At 31.3% G+C, this 17,001-nt stretch overlaps 1 protein-coding gene across 1 annotated transcript; it reads left to right on the forward strand.

The window, feature by feature from the left end:
• The first annotated feature begins 7,302 nt into the window (after positions 1-7,302).
• On the forward strand, positions 7,303-9,731 carry LOC124493437 (uncharacterized). Its single transcript, XM_047056513.2, has one exon. It carries the CDS (start codon positions 7,812-7,814, stop codon positions 9,306-9,308), a length of 1,497 nt encoding a protein of 498 aa, XP_046912469.2. The 5' UTR covers positions 7,303-7,811; the 3' UTR covers positions 9,309-9,731.
• The last annotated feature ends 7,270 nt before the right edge of the window (positions 9,732-17,001 follow it).

Consider the following 17,001-nt stretch of genomic DNA (forward strand, 5'->3'; position numbering starts at 1 on the left):
GCACAAACATGACAAAGATACCGTGTCTAAACGTTGCAGTAGAGCATCAAAGTAGATCACTTTTCACAATAACAACAATAATACCAATCTAAGAGAGAGGGTTACCACGAAAGCAAGGAAAAAAACAAAACATAAAACCACTCCAAGACAACAACCACCGCCTTCCGTTTTTTGCCATTCTAAACAATCGATTATCATCATCATCTCATGTGAACAATGAATTTTAAAACTGAAAAACAACAACAAACACAGTGTGTGTGTGTGTGTATGGAATCCATAATTCAATCAATGATGATGATCAACACTATTTTTCGAATGAATAACGAACAACGAAACCAGAAAAAAATGTTAATAAGAATAGGGCCCGCAAATGGGAAATGTTATTGTCTGTGTGTATCGTTTCGCATATTAGTTATGGATCAAAAGAAAAAAATGAGAATCATGAGAATGATTATCAATGTAATGATTGTCTATGTGTGTGTGTGTGATACACAAGGGTCTAGAGATGATCATCCTGATTTATTGCAATATATATTTTCAGTTTTGTATGTGAAGAATGGTGATGGTGGTAAAAAACACACAAATTTCGGTTTTTCATTTCTAGACAATTGTTATCTATGATCTGTGTGTGTGTAATCTGTATAACAAATGGCCTTTCCAACACCATTTTTTACGTTTGCCGCCACTTGGCCCAAAATAATGATGATCAGTTGTTGTTTTCATTAGATTTATTTATTTCAATGATGTTTATCTAATACACGGACAGGAATTTTGAAAAAATTCCGGAAATATTTTTTTCTGGAGGATTGGCTTGGCCATTTTTGATTTAAATTTTTTTCCTTCATTCGTTTATTGTTTAACATTTGAGAGATTTGATTCAATCCAATCAAGTGATAATATTGTTTGACCACCATTGTCTTGTAGTGTGGTCTATGTTTGCATGTTCAAATACAACAATAGACAAAATCTGGTCATCAGCATCATCAATAATGATAACAGGATCAAAAAACAACAATAAGAACACCTACTTGAGAACAGGACAAAAACAACAGCAAAAAAAAAATAATGAGATTATCATCATCATCATTTTTGATACAATCGAAATCATTTTAAATCGAAAAAAAGGAAATTTTTTGTTACATTTAAAGTGATGTGTTTGTTGTTATTCAAATTTTCAAGCCGACTGATAAATTTTCTTTCGGTGATTTGTTTGAAGATCAAAAAAGCAAAGGTCCAAGAAACCTGAACAACACCTCCCCTACTGTGAATGAGGTGTTATTGCAAATATTTTTTTTTGTTTCAGAAAAAAAAATTTCTTTTTTTCCTTGAAATTAGCTAGCTTCAAAGTGGAAAAAAATTCTAGGTTACACTCAACCGATATATACCTGCATGTTTGGGGTTGCTTTGTTGCTAATCGAAACACCTGAAAATCGCAAAACACCTGAGATTTTTCTGTTTGTTTGTGTGTGTGTGTGAAAACACCAGTGAAATGATCAATAAACAACAACAACAATGTATATAACAGATCAAACAACAGTGGTGGTGGTTCCAGAAGAAAAAAAAATAAAGAAAACTGTGGATGAAATCAAAAAGTCAATAGGTTCCACGCCTTGATTTTTTCTAAAGTTTTTTTTTGTTAGGACAAGAAAAAAAAATCTAACAAAACTGTACAATTTTTGAAAATTAACGCCATCATCATCAGGTAAACAGCGTGTGTGTGTGTGTTTGTAAATACAAAACAATATTTGAATTTGAAGAAAAAAAAGTTTCAAACATATATAAAAAAAAATAAGATAAACAACAAAATGAACAAAACAAACAAACAGAGAACGAGAAATGTGTCAGACCTTAATCAGGTAATTTATTGATGATTTGCAAGATTTTTGACTCTGCGTGTTTTTTTTCGTTTCTCATCATCATTTATGACACAAAAAAAATTCAAAAAAAAACCAAAAGAATCCTAGAAGCTAGGTCAGTCAGGTCGTAATCATCCACAAAACATATCATTTTCAATCCACAACCATGGTCATCTTTTCATTAGTATAACATTCAATAAGGTTAATAAGTCATCAATTATTACTAGGTAGGAACACACACACGCACCGAAAAAAAACGTGTTTCCAACAACAACATTTGTTTGTCTGTGTTGTTTCAAATCTCGTGAAATAAATAATTGAATTTCAAACAACGAACAAAAACATAGATTGAGGGAGAAAGAAAAACTAATTTACTTTTAGCACCTTTATTTTTTCTACAAACAAAATGATAACATTTGTTTGCTACCAACACACACTAAAAATATTCCCATTTATTTATTCATTAGAATAATAACGATGATGATCATTTGTATAGGAACTGCTTGAAAACGGAAATAAATGTCATCATCATCATCATTGAGACAGATGAGAATTTTTCAAAGAAAATCTTGACATTTGGGGGTCACAACCATCACTATTGGAGTGTTTAGATTGATTTTCCTATTCAATATTTGTTTGTTACGTGACTCTACCATTCATCAAATTTATCTATGAGAAATTGAAAAAAAATATCTAACCATGATCATACTGGTTATTGTTTTGTTTTTCTTTCTGTTCTTTCTGCCATAATTAGTTTTTTATAAATGAATTTTTAATAAACAAAACTAGTAGCTTATTATGAATGAAGAAAAGAATAAATATAAATATGTGTGTCCAAACGAGAGAGAAAAACAAAACATTGACATTTGTTTTTGGTCTCGTTGTTGTTAACGAATTATTAGTACCCTAAATAACAATAATAACCAAGTGGACCATTTGATGATGATTATGGTGATCAATGTCAGCCAAAAAAAGAGACAGAATTGGCACCTCGATGAGAAAAGATATGTTTGTTCGGTGAATGCATTGAAAAAAATCCAGTAAATAAGAAAAAGACGCAAACACACACACACACACACATTCGATGGTGTCAATGGTAATCACCTATGTTTTTATCTACCAAGCAAAATCTACATCGGCTATAACTTATAAAAATAATAATAATAGACCAAACATTATCATTAGAGAGAGTGAGAGAGAGAGAGAATAGTCATATCAGTGTACAATTTGATTGTAGATTGAAGAAAAAACAAAATTCCAAATGATGATTATTATTATCATCATCACCGTCTTCGTCTTTGGTCGTCGTCGTCTTTTAGTGGTCTTTAATTATCTAAACAACAAATCCGAATATAAAGAGAATGTAGAATTCAACAAGAAAAAAAACAAAACAAAAAACAACATTTCTCATCATCAAAACAATCAAACGACAACATTGAACAAATTTCGATTCAAAGATCGTGTAGTTTTTTTCTGTGTGTGTGTGTGTAGAGGCTAATTTGTTTGTTTGTCCGTCGATGCTGAAATTATGATGATGATGATGAATTTTTCAAGTTTTTTGCTTTCAAAGTAGAGAGATTTGAAAAAATGGGTAGCTATCATCAACAATCAAAAGATGAATGAAATGATTTGTTTTTTTTTTCTTTCTCAAATCTTCAAAGAAAAACAGGTCTTTTTACACCAATGTCGGTAAAATTAGATCACTGCTTTGTTGACCACAGCAACATTATCGTGTCAACAACGAAAATGGACATGATGATGACAAGACCATAATAGTGATGTCCGCGGACAACACATGTATGTCGATTGTCCGAATAAAAAGTGTAAAACAACTTTGAACCATTTTTGGTGAATGATTTAAATTTTCAATTTTTTTCAAAGCAAATCTCTAATCTGAATTCATTATCAAATGAATAAAGTCAAATATTTCATTTTTTACGTGATCATAAATCATCATATGTTTGGTGTGTGTGTATCATTTGCCAAAGCAATATATTGATGATTTAAAAAGTCAAATAAATGATTTGTTTCGAAAGCCGCAAGCCGATCGAATTTATCATCAGTGAATCCACGAAACATTAACAAGCCGAAAAGATCCAATTATTCATCACCTTGATGATAGTCGAATGTATTTTGTTTTCTTTTTTTGTCCCGAAAAATGGGAGAACAAAAATATATTCGTCCATCGAAAATGGATGTGATCAGACAAAAAATAGCAAGAGATAATGATCACCATCACCAATCAGTCTATGAAATGGCTATAATCATCATCATGATCTGATTCGAATCAATCGTTTTCGATCTAGAATTAATTGAATGTTTTTCTCCAAAACTAAAAATCCGAAAATTAGTACCAAAAAAATGATGATGATGATCAGTGGAAAAACCACAATCGTTGCCGCCTCAACAATGATTGTGGTCATCATCATCAGCATCATTATCAACCAGCAACAACAAAAACCATGATAATGAATGCCAGAAGGCATTTAATTGATGGGGAGTCTTTCGCTTTTCCTATGTCCACCTCTTCAATCCATTAATGAATTTCCATCCAAAGAAATCCACTAGGGTTAATTGTCATTGACAAATGAAAGAAGAAAAAAATCCAACTGCTTTCCCGATAACGATAACCTGAAACCTATGATCCAGGCAACGAAGCGCAAACAAAATTTGAAAATGATAACCTTGGATGTTTCGTGCCGAGAACGTGATTTGACTTTTTTTTATCATCAAATGTCATTCCATTTTTTTTCGAAAATTAATTTCAAGTAAATTTCATCATTATTCATAGATTTTGTGAAAAAAGAAATCAAAGAAATTCTGAAATGAAAATGATTAGCATATAATAATGAAAATCAAATGAAAAATGAATAAATCAATATATAGAGCTTGAAAGTGCGCGCGTGTGTCAAAGCATAACATACACGTTGATCACAAATTCATTTGCATATATCCGGGGCCAAATCGAATCGAAACAAATTATTTTATTACACAGAAATCAAAGTACATGATGGTCAAGATGATCATTGTGGAGAAAAAAAAATGAAAAACATACACGCGATATGATCGACAACAAACTTGACGGTTGGAAGCACGCGCGTGTGCGTATTCAAAATATTTATATAAATTACATTTTTTATAATCAAAGACAAAAAATGCTGCGATTCGATTCGAAAAAGAATTTAATTCGATTTTTTTGTGCGTATTCTCTGTGCGGACAAATGACAAAATTATGTCCGAATGATGACGACGATGATGATGAGATGGATCAAGTGAACCATAAAAAACAAACTCACAGAAAGTTTCCTATATTAAATGACACAATAGAAAAGTGAATCTATGACATTCGCACGCGGTGAAGCAATTCTTTATCATCCACATTTGTTTTGTTTCGATTCAATGATTATAGCGCAAGCAGAGAAATGTTATTATTTTATGATTACTTTGCAGCAAATATAATAAATCCAAAAAAATCAAATATCAATCAACAATTCACTCATCATAAAAAGAATTCTATTTCGGTTTCGATATAACAAAAATAGAATTCTGTTCATCGATACTATTTACGATAATAGAAATACCATATATCGCGCCTGATTGATTTCTATTATTAAACACAAACCTTTGTTTGTGTGTTTGATTCTCTCGGATCAATGATCGCCACTATTCAAGTTTATGTTTATAGTGCTGGGTTTTTAGTCAAGTTTGATCAAATCAATTTCGATTGATTCGATTGTTATTCAATTCATAATCCATAATCTATAAAAATGAGATTTTCCATTCATTCATTTGGACTAAATATTGATATTCGAAACCAACAAACAAACATACATAGACACTCACACACTCTTCATGTGATGTTTTATGGTTGATTTATAATCGTATATATGGTAGTATAAGTGAGACTAAACGTTCAACATATAACATCATCATCATTTAGGCATAAGAAATGCCCATCAAAATAAATAAATAAATCTCTCTATGTATAGCTTGTTTAATTCGGCTTGGATATTAATATTTGGGAGAAGTTGTTGTTGTTGTTCATATAATAGTAATAGGATAAATATTTGGATTTAGCTAACACATTTCAAGATATGTCTTCCATGCTTTTCAACAACAACAACAACAACAGCAACAACAACAGATAGATACAGAAACAGCCAGTCATCCAAAACAAGAATGAATTAATTGAATGAGTGAAGGATGTGCTGTTGCTGCTTGGATTTGAAAATCGATTTTGTTCATCACATTCAGATTAGGAGTCATAATGTATGTGATGTGATGGATGAAAGAATGAATGAAATAGTTAGCCTTCTTGAACTGGAATTGAAAGGAATGGCTCAAAATGAATGTTCTATGTGAAAAACGCGAATGAATTGAAACACTAAAGACAGAACAAGAAAGAAAAAAGTTTCGGATGAATGGCCAGAAAATGACTTCAGACACACACACACACGCACACACACAGACAGAAACACATCCTCAATGTATAGAGAGATCTAATTCATTCATTCATATACAATGAGACTGTATAACAACAAAAAATGAATATAAACTTCCTATTCCTACAATCATACTCCCTAATGATTTCCAAAAAAAAACCATGGCGACATTGTTATTGTTTGTTTGTTGTTTCAAACATAAATTCTGAAACAACAACAAATGACATGATGATGAATGGACACCGGGCACTGGAGAAATTCTGGTATATTGAATCGCTACTAACTAACTTTTAACTTTAGTCATTCAACAAACCAACCAAGAAAAAAAACAACAGTTTATCTTTCTCATAAACAGCATTATAAAAAAAAACTAACTGTGATACAAACAAACAAACAAACAAACAAGCAAAAACCAAATATTGAACCAAACAACATAAACAAAATTGGATCAAACACACACACACACACATAGAGGGTGGTCCATCAACCATTTATTTATTATATATGCTACACGATTTGTGGTTTTTTTGTGTGTTTGTATTTGTGTGCAATTCTTTTTGCTTCGATGATTCAAAACAAAATTGATACAAAAACTAGAGAAATAGCCAATTGGCATCAAATGGTTAGCAATGATCATTGCTACTACTACTGCTACTATATCCATTCTATAAATTATCTCCGCCTATTAAATATCGTATATATCTTTACACACAAAATACACATAGTTTTTCTCATTTTTTTTTCATTCAGACACATTGATTGCCCAGAAAACACACATGGGGAAAAACAAACTAAAATTAGCTTGAAAAAAGAGACAGAGAGAACTAGCAAGCAAGAAACAAGCCAAGCAAAGCACTATTTTGGATAACGCCTTAATTTTTTTTATTCAACATTTTGAAATGTTGAAAAACATACAGAATAACCACGGATGGACAGTGTGTGTGTGTGTACAATATTTCTTGGATAAACATTAAACCAAACACATACATACGATACATGCGATAAATACGAATACAAACAACATCAACAAAAAAAATGCCATTCGATACGATGATCATGATCATGATGACGGCGATAATGATTGCCATTGCCATTAAATGATTGCTGATGTGCTTGTGCTGTTGTTCATTGAATGTGATGTTCATTCACAGAATTAATCAAGGTGTCATGATGAATGAGTTTTTGTTTGTAAACATTAAATGTTGAACCATCACCACAATGTGTTGGACATGATAATAATTTTAATAAATTCAAATTTCATCCATATTTTCACCATCATCAGTGTGTTGTGAGTGTATCAATCAATCAATCGATGATGAATGAACAACATCCGATTGATAACCGATTATTTATTTAACTTTGAATCTTTTATTTCTTTCTCTCTCTGTGTGTGTGTGTCAAATTTTGAAGTTTTTAAATTTTCATACAAAGTGTATAATTTCATTTCCATCAGATGTGCGTGTTTTGTCATTGGTTTGATTAACCAGGTGTGACAAACGACAAAAAGAAAAAAATGCCTAGGCCAGGTCGAAATACATATGGTGATCAAAAGCCACCATATTCTTACATATCATTAACATTTATGGCAATACAAAGTTCAGAAGAGAAAATGCTCACATTAAATGACATCTATAAATTCATTATGGATCGATTTCCATACTACCGGAAAAATACGCAAAGATGGCAAAATTCCTTGCGTCACAATCTGTCTTTCAACGATTGTTTCATAAAAATTCCACGGCGTCCAGACAAACCAGGCAAAGGTAGTTATTGGGCTTTACATCCAAATTCTGGTGATATGTTTGAGAATGGAAGTTTTTTACGTCGTCGTAAACGTTTTAAATTGATGAATGGCCGTTCAATAATGGCAAATGGTCGAAAAATGGATCATGAAATGAATGATTTGAAAAATTATGATTCATCCGACAGTATGGATGAAAAATCGAACAAATCATCATCGATGATCTTACCATTTGCTCATCACCATGATGATGATCATCATCATTACAAATCGATAACAATGAAATCGAATCAAAAATCTGGAAAAAATGACAAAATCAAATCAATGGCTTGCTTGAATAATATTGATAACGATAGACAAACAACGAAAACGTCGAAAACATCATCATTTGCAAAACAATCATTTTCTATTGAACATTTAATTGGGCCGCAAAAAGATTCGACTACGGCCACAACAATTAAATCGAATCCATTGTCTGGATTAATTGTAAATAATACAGATGTAGCTGCAACCGCTAATGCAATTCAAGCAGCACTTTCAGCCGCATCATCGGTTTCAAATCATTCCTTATTTTTATCATCAGCATCTGGTCATCATCAACAACAACAACAACAACCACATTTATTTCGCACGGAAACGGGTAATCCGTTTCGTTCGATATCATCAACAACATCGGGACTGCCACTTTTATCGCCACCATCGACGACGACAACGTCAACAACAGTAGCAGCAAATTCACCACCATCATCTACTGCTGCTGCTGCATTAGCGGCATTAAATCCACTAACGTGGACAACATCACCATATGCAGTGGCCGCTGTTGCAGCTGCCTCATTATCATCACAATTGAATGTTCCATTATCATCGGCCGAATTTCCTCAATTATTCAACGCTTCATTGTTGAACGGCAATAATAATGCTGCAATGACAAACAACAACAACAACAACAATACTAATAGTGATTCCTTCTCAACAAATCTAGCCAATCAATTGTCGTTTGTGCGACAGAATTTCTTTCAGAATATTTCTCATTTTCAGACATTTGCATTTGCAGCCGCTGCTGCTGCGCAAGCTGCTCAAATTAATCATCATCATCATCATCATCCTAATCATGATGCTGCCGAATTATTACGTGCAGCAGGTTCAGCAACACTAACACCACCACCAAATTCATCATCACCATCACCACCGATACGTGTAGATTCGGTCAGTAGTCAAACATCAACAAGATCATTGGACATTTTGAATGATGCCATTGCATTCAAATAATATTTAGAATCATCATAATAGATTGACACACACACACACACAAATCATCACCATTCTATAATTTGAAAACACGAAAAAAACGAAAAAATTCTCAACACTCACCTTTGATATTTACTTAAATTTAAAAGAAAAATCTCATTTCACCCACACACAGCAACCCACCTTAATTGAAATATATGTAGGCAAATTCAGTTTGAATTTCAGTCAATCAATCAATCGATATATAGAATCAAACGACAATGACATCATCATCATTTTGTATCTCAACTCATCTCTCGCAGACATTTGTATTTTATAAATTTGTAATTCAAATTACCGAATTTTAAACATAAAAAATTTAATTTCAGCTGACAACGATTGATTTTTTTCTTGTTCAATTTTTTCTCTGTTTGTTTGTAAATAAAAAAGCTACTTATTTATTTGTGACACGACCACAACATTGTGTGTTTTATTATAGTCATCATCAATTTTGATCGATTTATTTATCGAACCACAAAAATATATCGGTTCGAATTGACATTTTTCGATTATCGGGTCTGTGTGATTGTTTTTGATTCAATTTTCGCTTGAATTGTTTTGTCTTTGTGTGTGTGTGTGTGTGATGGTTACCTTGGTGATAATGAAAAATTTTGGTTTTTTTTCACTTTGTGAAGCATACTATTTTTGGGTTGAAATATATAAACCAAACACACATGTCAGAAGGGAATGGCAGGAATAAATTGAATTGGATTCTTCCGAAAAGTCAATATTCATTTCACATAATTGGCCTGGATATTTTTGGAACCATTTCTTCTGGATCGATTTGAATTATTTTGTATTTCGTTTGATTTATATTTTCATGTTTTTTTTATCTGATTATATTTCTGGTTGTGAATCTATTAGCTTGTTGCAGTCAAATATTGGTAATGGCAGTATAAATCAAATCAGACCATTGAATTGTCTCGATGATGATGGAAGAAAATTATAGCTTTTATCTTTCTTTTTCTCATTATTTGTTGGTGATATTGTTGAATTTGTTGAAAATGACAATTGACATTAAAGGGGATGATAGAATGATTTTTTTCGGGTTGAGGTTCTACACACGCACGCCTAATTTATTTATTATTTGATCTAAACTCATATGTTAAATTTCAAATGCAAAAAAAACAATCGATTGGCGGGGCCTTTTTTTTGCTCCGATCAATCAATCAATCAATCAATCAAATTGAATAATTTTCAAATGGAAAAAAACGAACAATACCTATTTAATCTTGTCTGCGGAAAAAACATCCTGATAAATTTTTTTTGTTGTAAAATTCTATATTCAATTCTTGTTATTTTTTTAATCTTTAACTTTTTTGCAAGCTGGATTCAAATTAAAGCGGTTAAATGTGTTCTGGTCAATATCGCGATACATATCATGACACGACAAATGTTTTGTATGGTTTATCTTTAACTTTGCCAATTCCAAATCAAATGATTGCTTGTTCACAAGAAAACAACAGAAAAAATGTGTGTGCGTGTGTATGTAACCAGACCGTTTTCACAGGGATCAAAGTTCATGACCAGAATATTAGAAATACAACACAAAATTGGATACCTTTCGGTCGATCAATAGATCGAACAAAACAAAACGAAAACAAAAAAGGTGCGATAATTTGTTCAATAAACGCTACCTTTTGCCGATAAAAAACACCACCACTTTGGAAACTTTCATCTTTTTTTCCAATGGCACAAATTTCGAGGAAAACATACATGAAATCCAAGAACAAGTAAAGTAAAGTAAAAAAAAGTCGAAACAACAACAAAAAAAGCCGCCGAAGCTTCTGCTGTTGTTGTTGTCTATGATCATAATCATAATCATCAAATTCATGGCTAAAGGCAACACGTTCAACGACGATTACGATGATGATGATGATGATGATCAACAATCATAATTGTTGTAAACAAATATACCCCATGTGTGCCCCCTATAACAATGTATTGTTCTGGTTCAGAACATCATCATATAATTGTTCGGCAGGTTTTTTTTTTGTTTTGTTTCGGTGAGTTCTAAACTTTCAATCGTTCAAATGAAAATTCCAACCATGAGATTGTGTGTGTGTGTGTCTTGTTTTCGCACATTCTACTTTCATTTTATACTATGAAATTGTTGTTTTTTTTTTAAAAAACACTGAACGATCAAATAATATAAATACGTGAACCAAGGATGGTCTTCTTCTCATCAAAGCAACAACAGCAGCAGCAGTAAACTTTTCAATGTTTACAGGAAGGTTAATTTTTTTTTGTTACAATTTGTTTGGTCGATCTGTCGGTGGTGACCTTTTATTATTGTTGTTGTTGGTGAGTGTATGTTAACCTCAGCCTTGAACGTGTGTGTAATTTTTTTTCTGTTGTTTTTCAAGTGTTGCATATTGATTAGCTAGTGTGTGTGTGTGTGGATTCTCATTATAATCATCATCGTACGAATTGAATTGAATTACAACATCCTCATCATAATCATGATGGTGGCGGTGGCGGCGGCGGTTCTTCTTCAATTCTTTTGTAGGCTTTTATTTCGCGGTAGAAAAACAAAAAACATCAAATCATCGTATAACCAATCTATTAACAGCACGAGAGAGAGAGAGAATATTTATTTATTTAATAATTATTATCATTATCATTATTTACCATGGATATCTATGACTAAATGTTTTCTCATGGGCCAAAATATCTAAATGATAATAATGTCAGCTGTGGGTTTGTTTTTTCTGGTTCATGTTTATCTATCTAGCACCAAGAAAAATTGAAGCTTCTCTGAAAAGAAATCTATTTCATTTTCTCAGTAGTGCTGGTGTTGGTCGTAATGATGATGATGGTGGTGGTTGAAGGCAAAAAAAAACAATTAGCCATCTGTTCAACAAATTGTGTTTGTGTGTAAAAAACAATTGCTTGTTCAACTGCACTGATAGACAGAAAATAGGAAACGGTATAATTTTTTTCTAGTGTGTTTTTGGCAAAAAAATTGACAATTGAATTTTCAATTTTCCAAGCAAAGGTAACCACCACCTATTCAACAAAATGATGATGTTTTTTTTTTGTTTCTCAATTTAGACGCATCAATTTACAGAGATAAGACTTATGTGTACCATCATCATCAGTGTGTTTTTTGTTGCGAGCATTGACGATTGTTTTTTTTCCAGTCATCATTATGATGTTTAGTAATCAAAGGTTATATGATGATGGACACACACACACACACACACAAACACAACAAAACAACCTTTTCATATTTTCACATCAAGTACAGAGTAACAACAAAATCATTATCATCATCAGTGGCAATCATCATCATCATTATTGAATATTAAATAAATGAGTGAATAGAACCATCACCAGTACAAGTGGATATCTTTGCAACAAGCAAAGCAAGTATTTTGTTTCGTTGGATAATCATACATTATTTGGATGTGTATAGTGTGTGTGTGTTGATACAGATATTACATTATTACAGTTATTTGCTGATGTTGTGGATGATAATTACGATGCTAATATGATGTGTATGTGTATGAAATGTTGAAATTCATAATTATCATCATGGACATTATTGGTCAAGTTAGAATTGTTCTGCTTTCTGCTTATTCAATTATTAGTTTGTCTGTTTGTTTGTTTGGTTAACATTAACATTTGATTGATATTAAAAATTTATTATTTGATCAATGAAAATTGCAAGTTTTTCAAATTTTCAAAAAGCCAATTTGAATTGTTAATTCATCCATGCATCCATGTATGTAAACGCAAGCAACACCTAAACATTGTAATCTTGTTTTTTTGTTATATCAAGTTCAGATCATCATCATCATCATCTTCAGTATAGTGAGCATCAATTAGCTGAAATTATAATCACAATGATGTGATTTATAGATATTTTCCCTTAATTGATCATTGTTTATGAGTAATCTATAAATGATAATTTTATTCAATAAAAAAAAACAAAGAGAGAAAGAGAAGCAGAAAGATGTTTTGGTGTTTATAGAGTTCATCATCATCATCATCATCACATAGTCATCTCTGTTTGTTTTACCAGATTTCATACACAAACTAAACCAAACCAAACATCCATCTATTCATTCATTCATTCATTTTTGTTTGGTTAACAATATAAAAAGGCAGTCCTTTTTTTTGTTGTTTGCTCACTATTATTGGTATGATAACAGCGCATGTTTTGAAAAAAAGTATTTTGCTGCCGCTTCCAATGCTGAATGGACGAAAATATTTCCTATTTGACTTTTAATGTTTTTGTTTTTTTGTTTTGTTTTGTTATGTTTTTGTCATGGATATTTCATTTCAAACATTTATTTCTTTCTCATTATCTTTTGTGTGAATTAAATGAATATATCTTGGACACACATTTATCAAATGATCATTAGCAAAATAATGGAAAAAAGCTAAGTAGTTAGTATTCTGTTTTGTTTGACTCTGGTTGGTTGAACATACACACATATCATGATGATGGTGTAATGGTCAATGATGATGATGATGATGATGATAATGATTATATGATGATGATCATCATCATATAATCATAACCAGCAGCAGCTCATCTCCACCTCTTCGATTTTTGGTAAATGCAAAACAGAAACAGAAACAGTAATGAAACAAAAAAAAACACAAGTCACAAAATGTCTTTCAAGTGTGTGTGTGTGTGCGTGTACCTTGTTACCTTTTTTCGTTTGTATCATAAATTCATTAAAAGGCAACAAAACTATTACATAAGGTTCTCTCTCTTTCTCTGGCCAATGGTTGTTTTGTTAGTTGATCCCAGGGTATATCAATGATGATGATCATGGTCTAATTGAATATAAATTAAGATCAAATATCGATTATGAATGTTGAAATAGAAAAGGCAATGATAATAATAATAATGAGATCATATCATTAAATCAAATCAAATCTTTGTTCCGGCCAAACAAAATATTTGTTTCGATTAAGCTAGCCAATCATTGATTGTAATGAAGAAATCTTTGGATGGGGAAATTACAAATTCAGAAAATATCGGATCATGTCATGTTTCAGTAAAATGTAATTCAATATGGCAAATCAAATGAAAAAAGGCCATAATAATTAACAATTGATGAACAGAAGCAGAAGCAGCAGTTATTAATGGATTGTCAATGGAATGTTTTTTGCACGATTGTAATATTTTTTTTCTTTTTTGTATGATCAATTAAAGAGCCATTTACTACTTTCTATCACTATGTATGTATTCACATTACATAACATCAGAATATACCGGATACTATAAATACATTCATATGTGACAAAAGTTGACAATCATTTCATTTCATTCATTGGTACTTTTGTGCAAACTGAAAACTGATTTTCAATTCAAAATAAAACCTATTTAGAAAACTAAAGGAAATGAAATTTCATCATCAACATCATTGGGTTCTTTATTTTTTTTTTTTTTTTTTGCTGCAAAATTATGATGATAATGATTGCCATCATCATCATCATCATCACTGACTGAAATGGTGATGACAAGTTGAAATTTTTTCAACCAAAAATGAAATGAACCATAAGAGAATAACTGCCACCACCACAATGATAATAATGTGTATATATATTGACTTTACTCAAAAGATTTTAGATGATGATGATGATGATGGAAGATGGAAGCGATGAAACTTTCAAATGTTTCTCATAAGAATTATATGACAATAGAAAATGAATGAATGACTAAACTAACTGACGGAAAAAGATGGAGCGAGTTATAATGAGCCATAATGATGATGATGATGATGGTGACATTTATATTTGTGTGCTGTTCTGCGTTTGTATTAGCACAAATGGTTGAAAATCTTTGCTGGAAAAAAAATTTGCCATTTACAATCAACTCTAATTTGGTCGACTTGTCGTCATTTCAGCAAGCGAGATGAAAAATCAAATGAACAAATGTAAATGGAAAAAAAAGGAAATCACATCATCGTATGAATATTAAAAGGAAACCCATTTTATAAATGATGAATCGTTTTTGGGTGAACAAAAAAATATATCTGGAACAAACAATGAATGAATATTAACATTGTAGGATTTTTTTTTCATCAATTTCATTCTCTCCTGATAATTTTGCTTTGCCATTGTTTTCATTCTTCATTAAGAAATGTCACAAAATTAACCCATTCACACATATAACAAATGAAACTTGAGTCTATCGATCTATTTTATATTTGTTTTCGATCTGACTATTATATTGTATTGGATTGGCCACCAAAATAGAAAAATTGATCTGATTTTCTATACATACTTTATCCAAATCACAATCACCACAACACAGTGTAGTGTTGTTTGTTAGGTATATCGAGTAATGAGTTGATTTTTTTCTGTCTGCTATTTGTTCACCATTATTATTATTATACAAGCACGATTTTAAAAACAAAAAACATCATCATCATCCTCACTTGTACTAACGATGCTGATGATCATCATTGTTTTGTTTTGTTTTGTTTTCCTCAATCCTATAATAATAGCCATTGTAATTCTAAACATCAAAAATCAAACAACAACAACAACAATGAAAACAAAACAAAACAAAACAATGCTCCTTTCATCACCATTGGATGGATGGATGTTGGAATCATAAATATGTTGAATGAATGAGTGAATGAATGAATCGAATCGAAATGAAATGAATAAAAAAAAGCCGAATAAAAAACGATAACGCAGTGTAGTGTAGTGTGTGTGCGAGTGAGTCTCTCTTTCAACACCATGATTATTGTCATCATCATCATTTTGAATTTGTTGGATGTTTTCTTCTCTCAACTATACTATACGGCCCCGTAATAATGTTATGCTATAAAAGTTGTTGTTGTTGTTGTAGTTGTTGTTATCCTAATGGATCATCATCAACAACATCAACATATATCTTATATTGAATTGTGGCTTTTTTTTCAATTTTGCCGTTGCCGTTGTTGTTGTTGTTGTGTTGTTATTGTTATGTTTGTGTTGAATAAACCACAAACAACAACAACAACAACAATAATGATAACGATGATGATAATAACTACAACTAACAAACAGAAAAAGAGACATGGAAAATTGACAATGACAATATATACTAATGTACCAAGCATAATAAGGACATGTGATATGTGGAATAGGCCAAAATATGTATAACATCATTAAACTGATTTCTGTATGATTTTTTTTTGTTGTTTAATGTTTGTTGTCCTCATGAACATTTATATTCAAAAACATTACTTTTTTACAAGAGGGAAATGTGTGGAAGGAAAAATGAAATGATCTGAGGCCCAATTTCATACACACACACACACAGTGATGGTTATAATGATGTTGGCTACTATTACTCACACACCATTTGGCTATTTGACTTTTCTTGTACTAGTGATATCATCAAAAATGGACTAAATTTATTATTTTCTCAATCAACGATTGATTCCCCAATTACATAACACGAAAACAAAAACACACAAAACACGAGTAAGACAAAAAAGGAACCTCGATTTTCGTTTATGAAATTTATGTATGAAAAAAGGTTAGATAATAGTAAAAATCGGTAACAAAGTGCAATAAAAAAAAATGAAGATTACTCTCACTCGTCATCATTATTATGTTGATGAAATAATGATGTAAAAGAACTAACAAAACAAAATAATTGTTATGAATGTTAATGATCATTAATGATAATAAAATGAAATGAATGAATGGCCATCGT

Source organism: Dermatophagoides farinae, chromosome 6 (assembly GCF_024713945.1).
Source record: "Dermatophagoides farinae isolate YC_2012a chromosome 6, ASM2471394v1, whole genome shotgun sequence".
NCBI classification, from domain to species: domain Eukaryota; kingdom Metazoa; phylum Arthropoda; class Arachnida; order Sarcoptiformes; family Pyroglyphidae; genus Dermatophagoides; species Dermatophagoides farinae.

Bases quoted from the DNA above. Each gene is read 5' to 3' on its own strand.
- LOC124493437 (XM_047056513.2), top strand. From the start codon at position 7,812: ATGCCTAGGCCAGGTCGAAATACATATGGTGATCAAAAGCCACCATAT.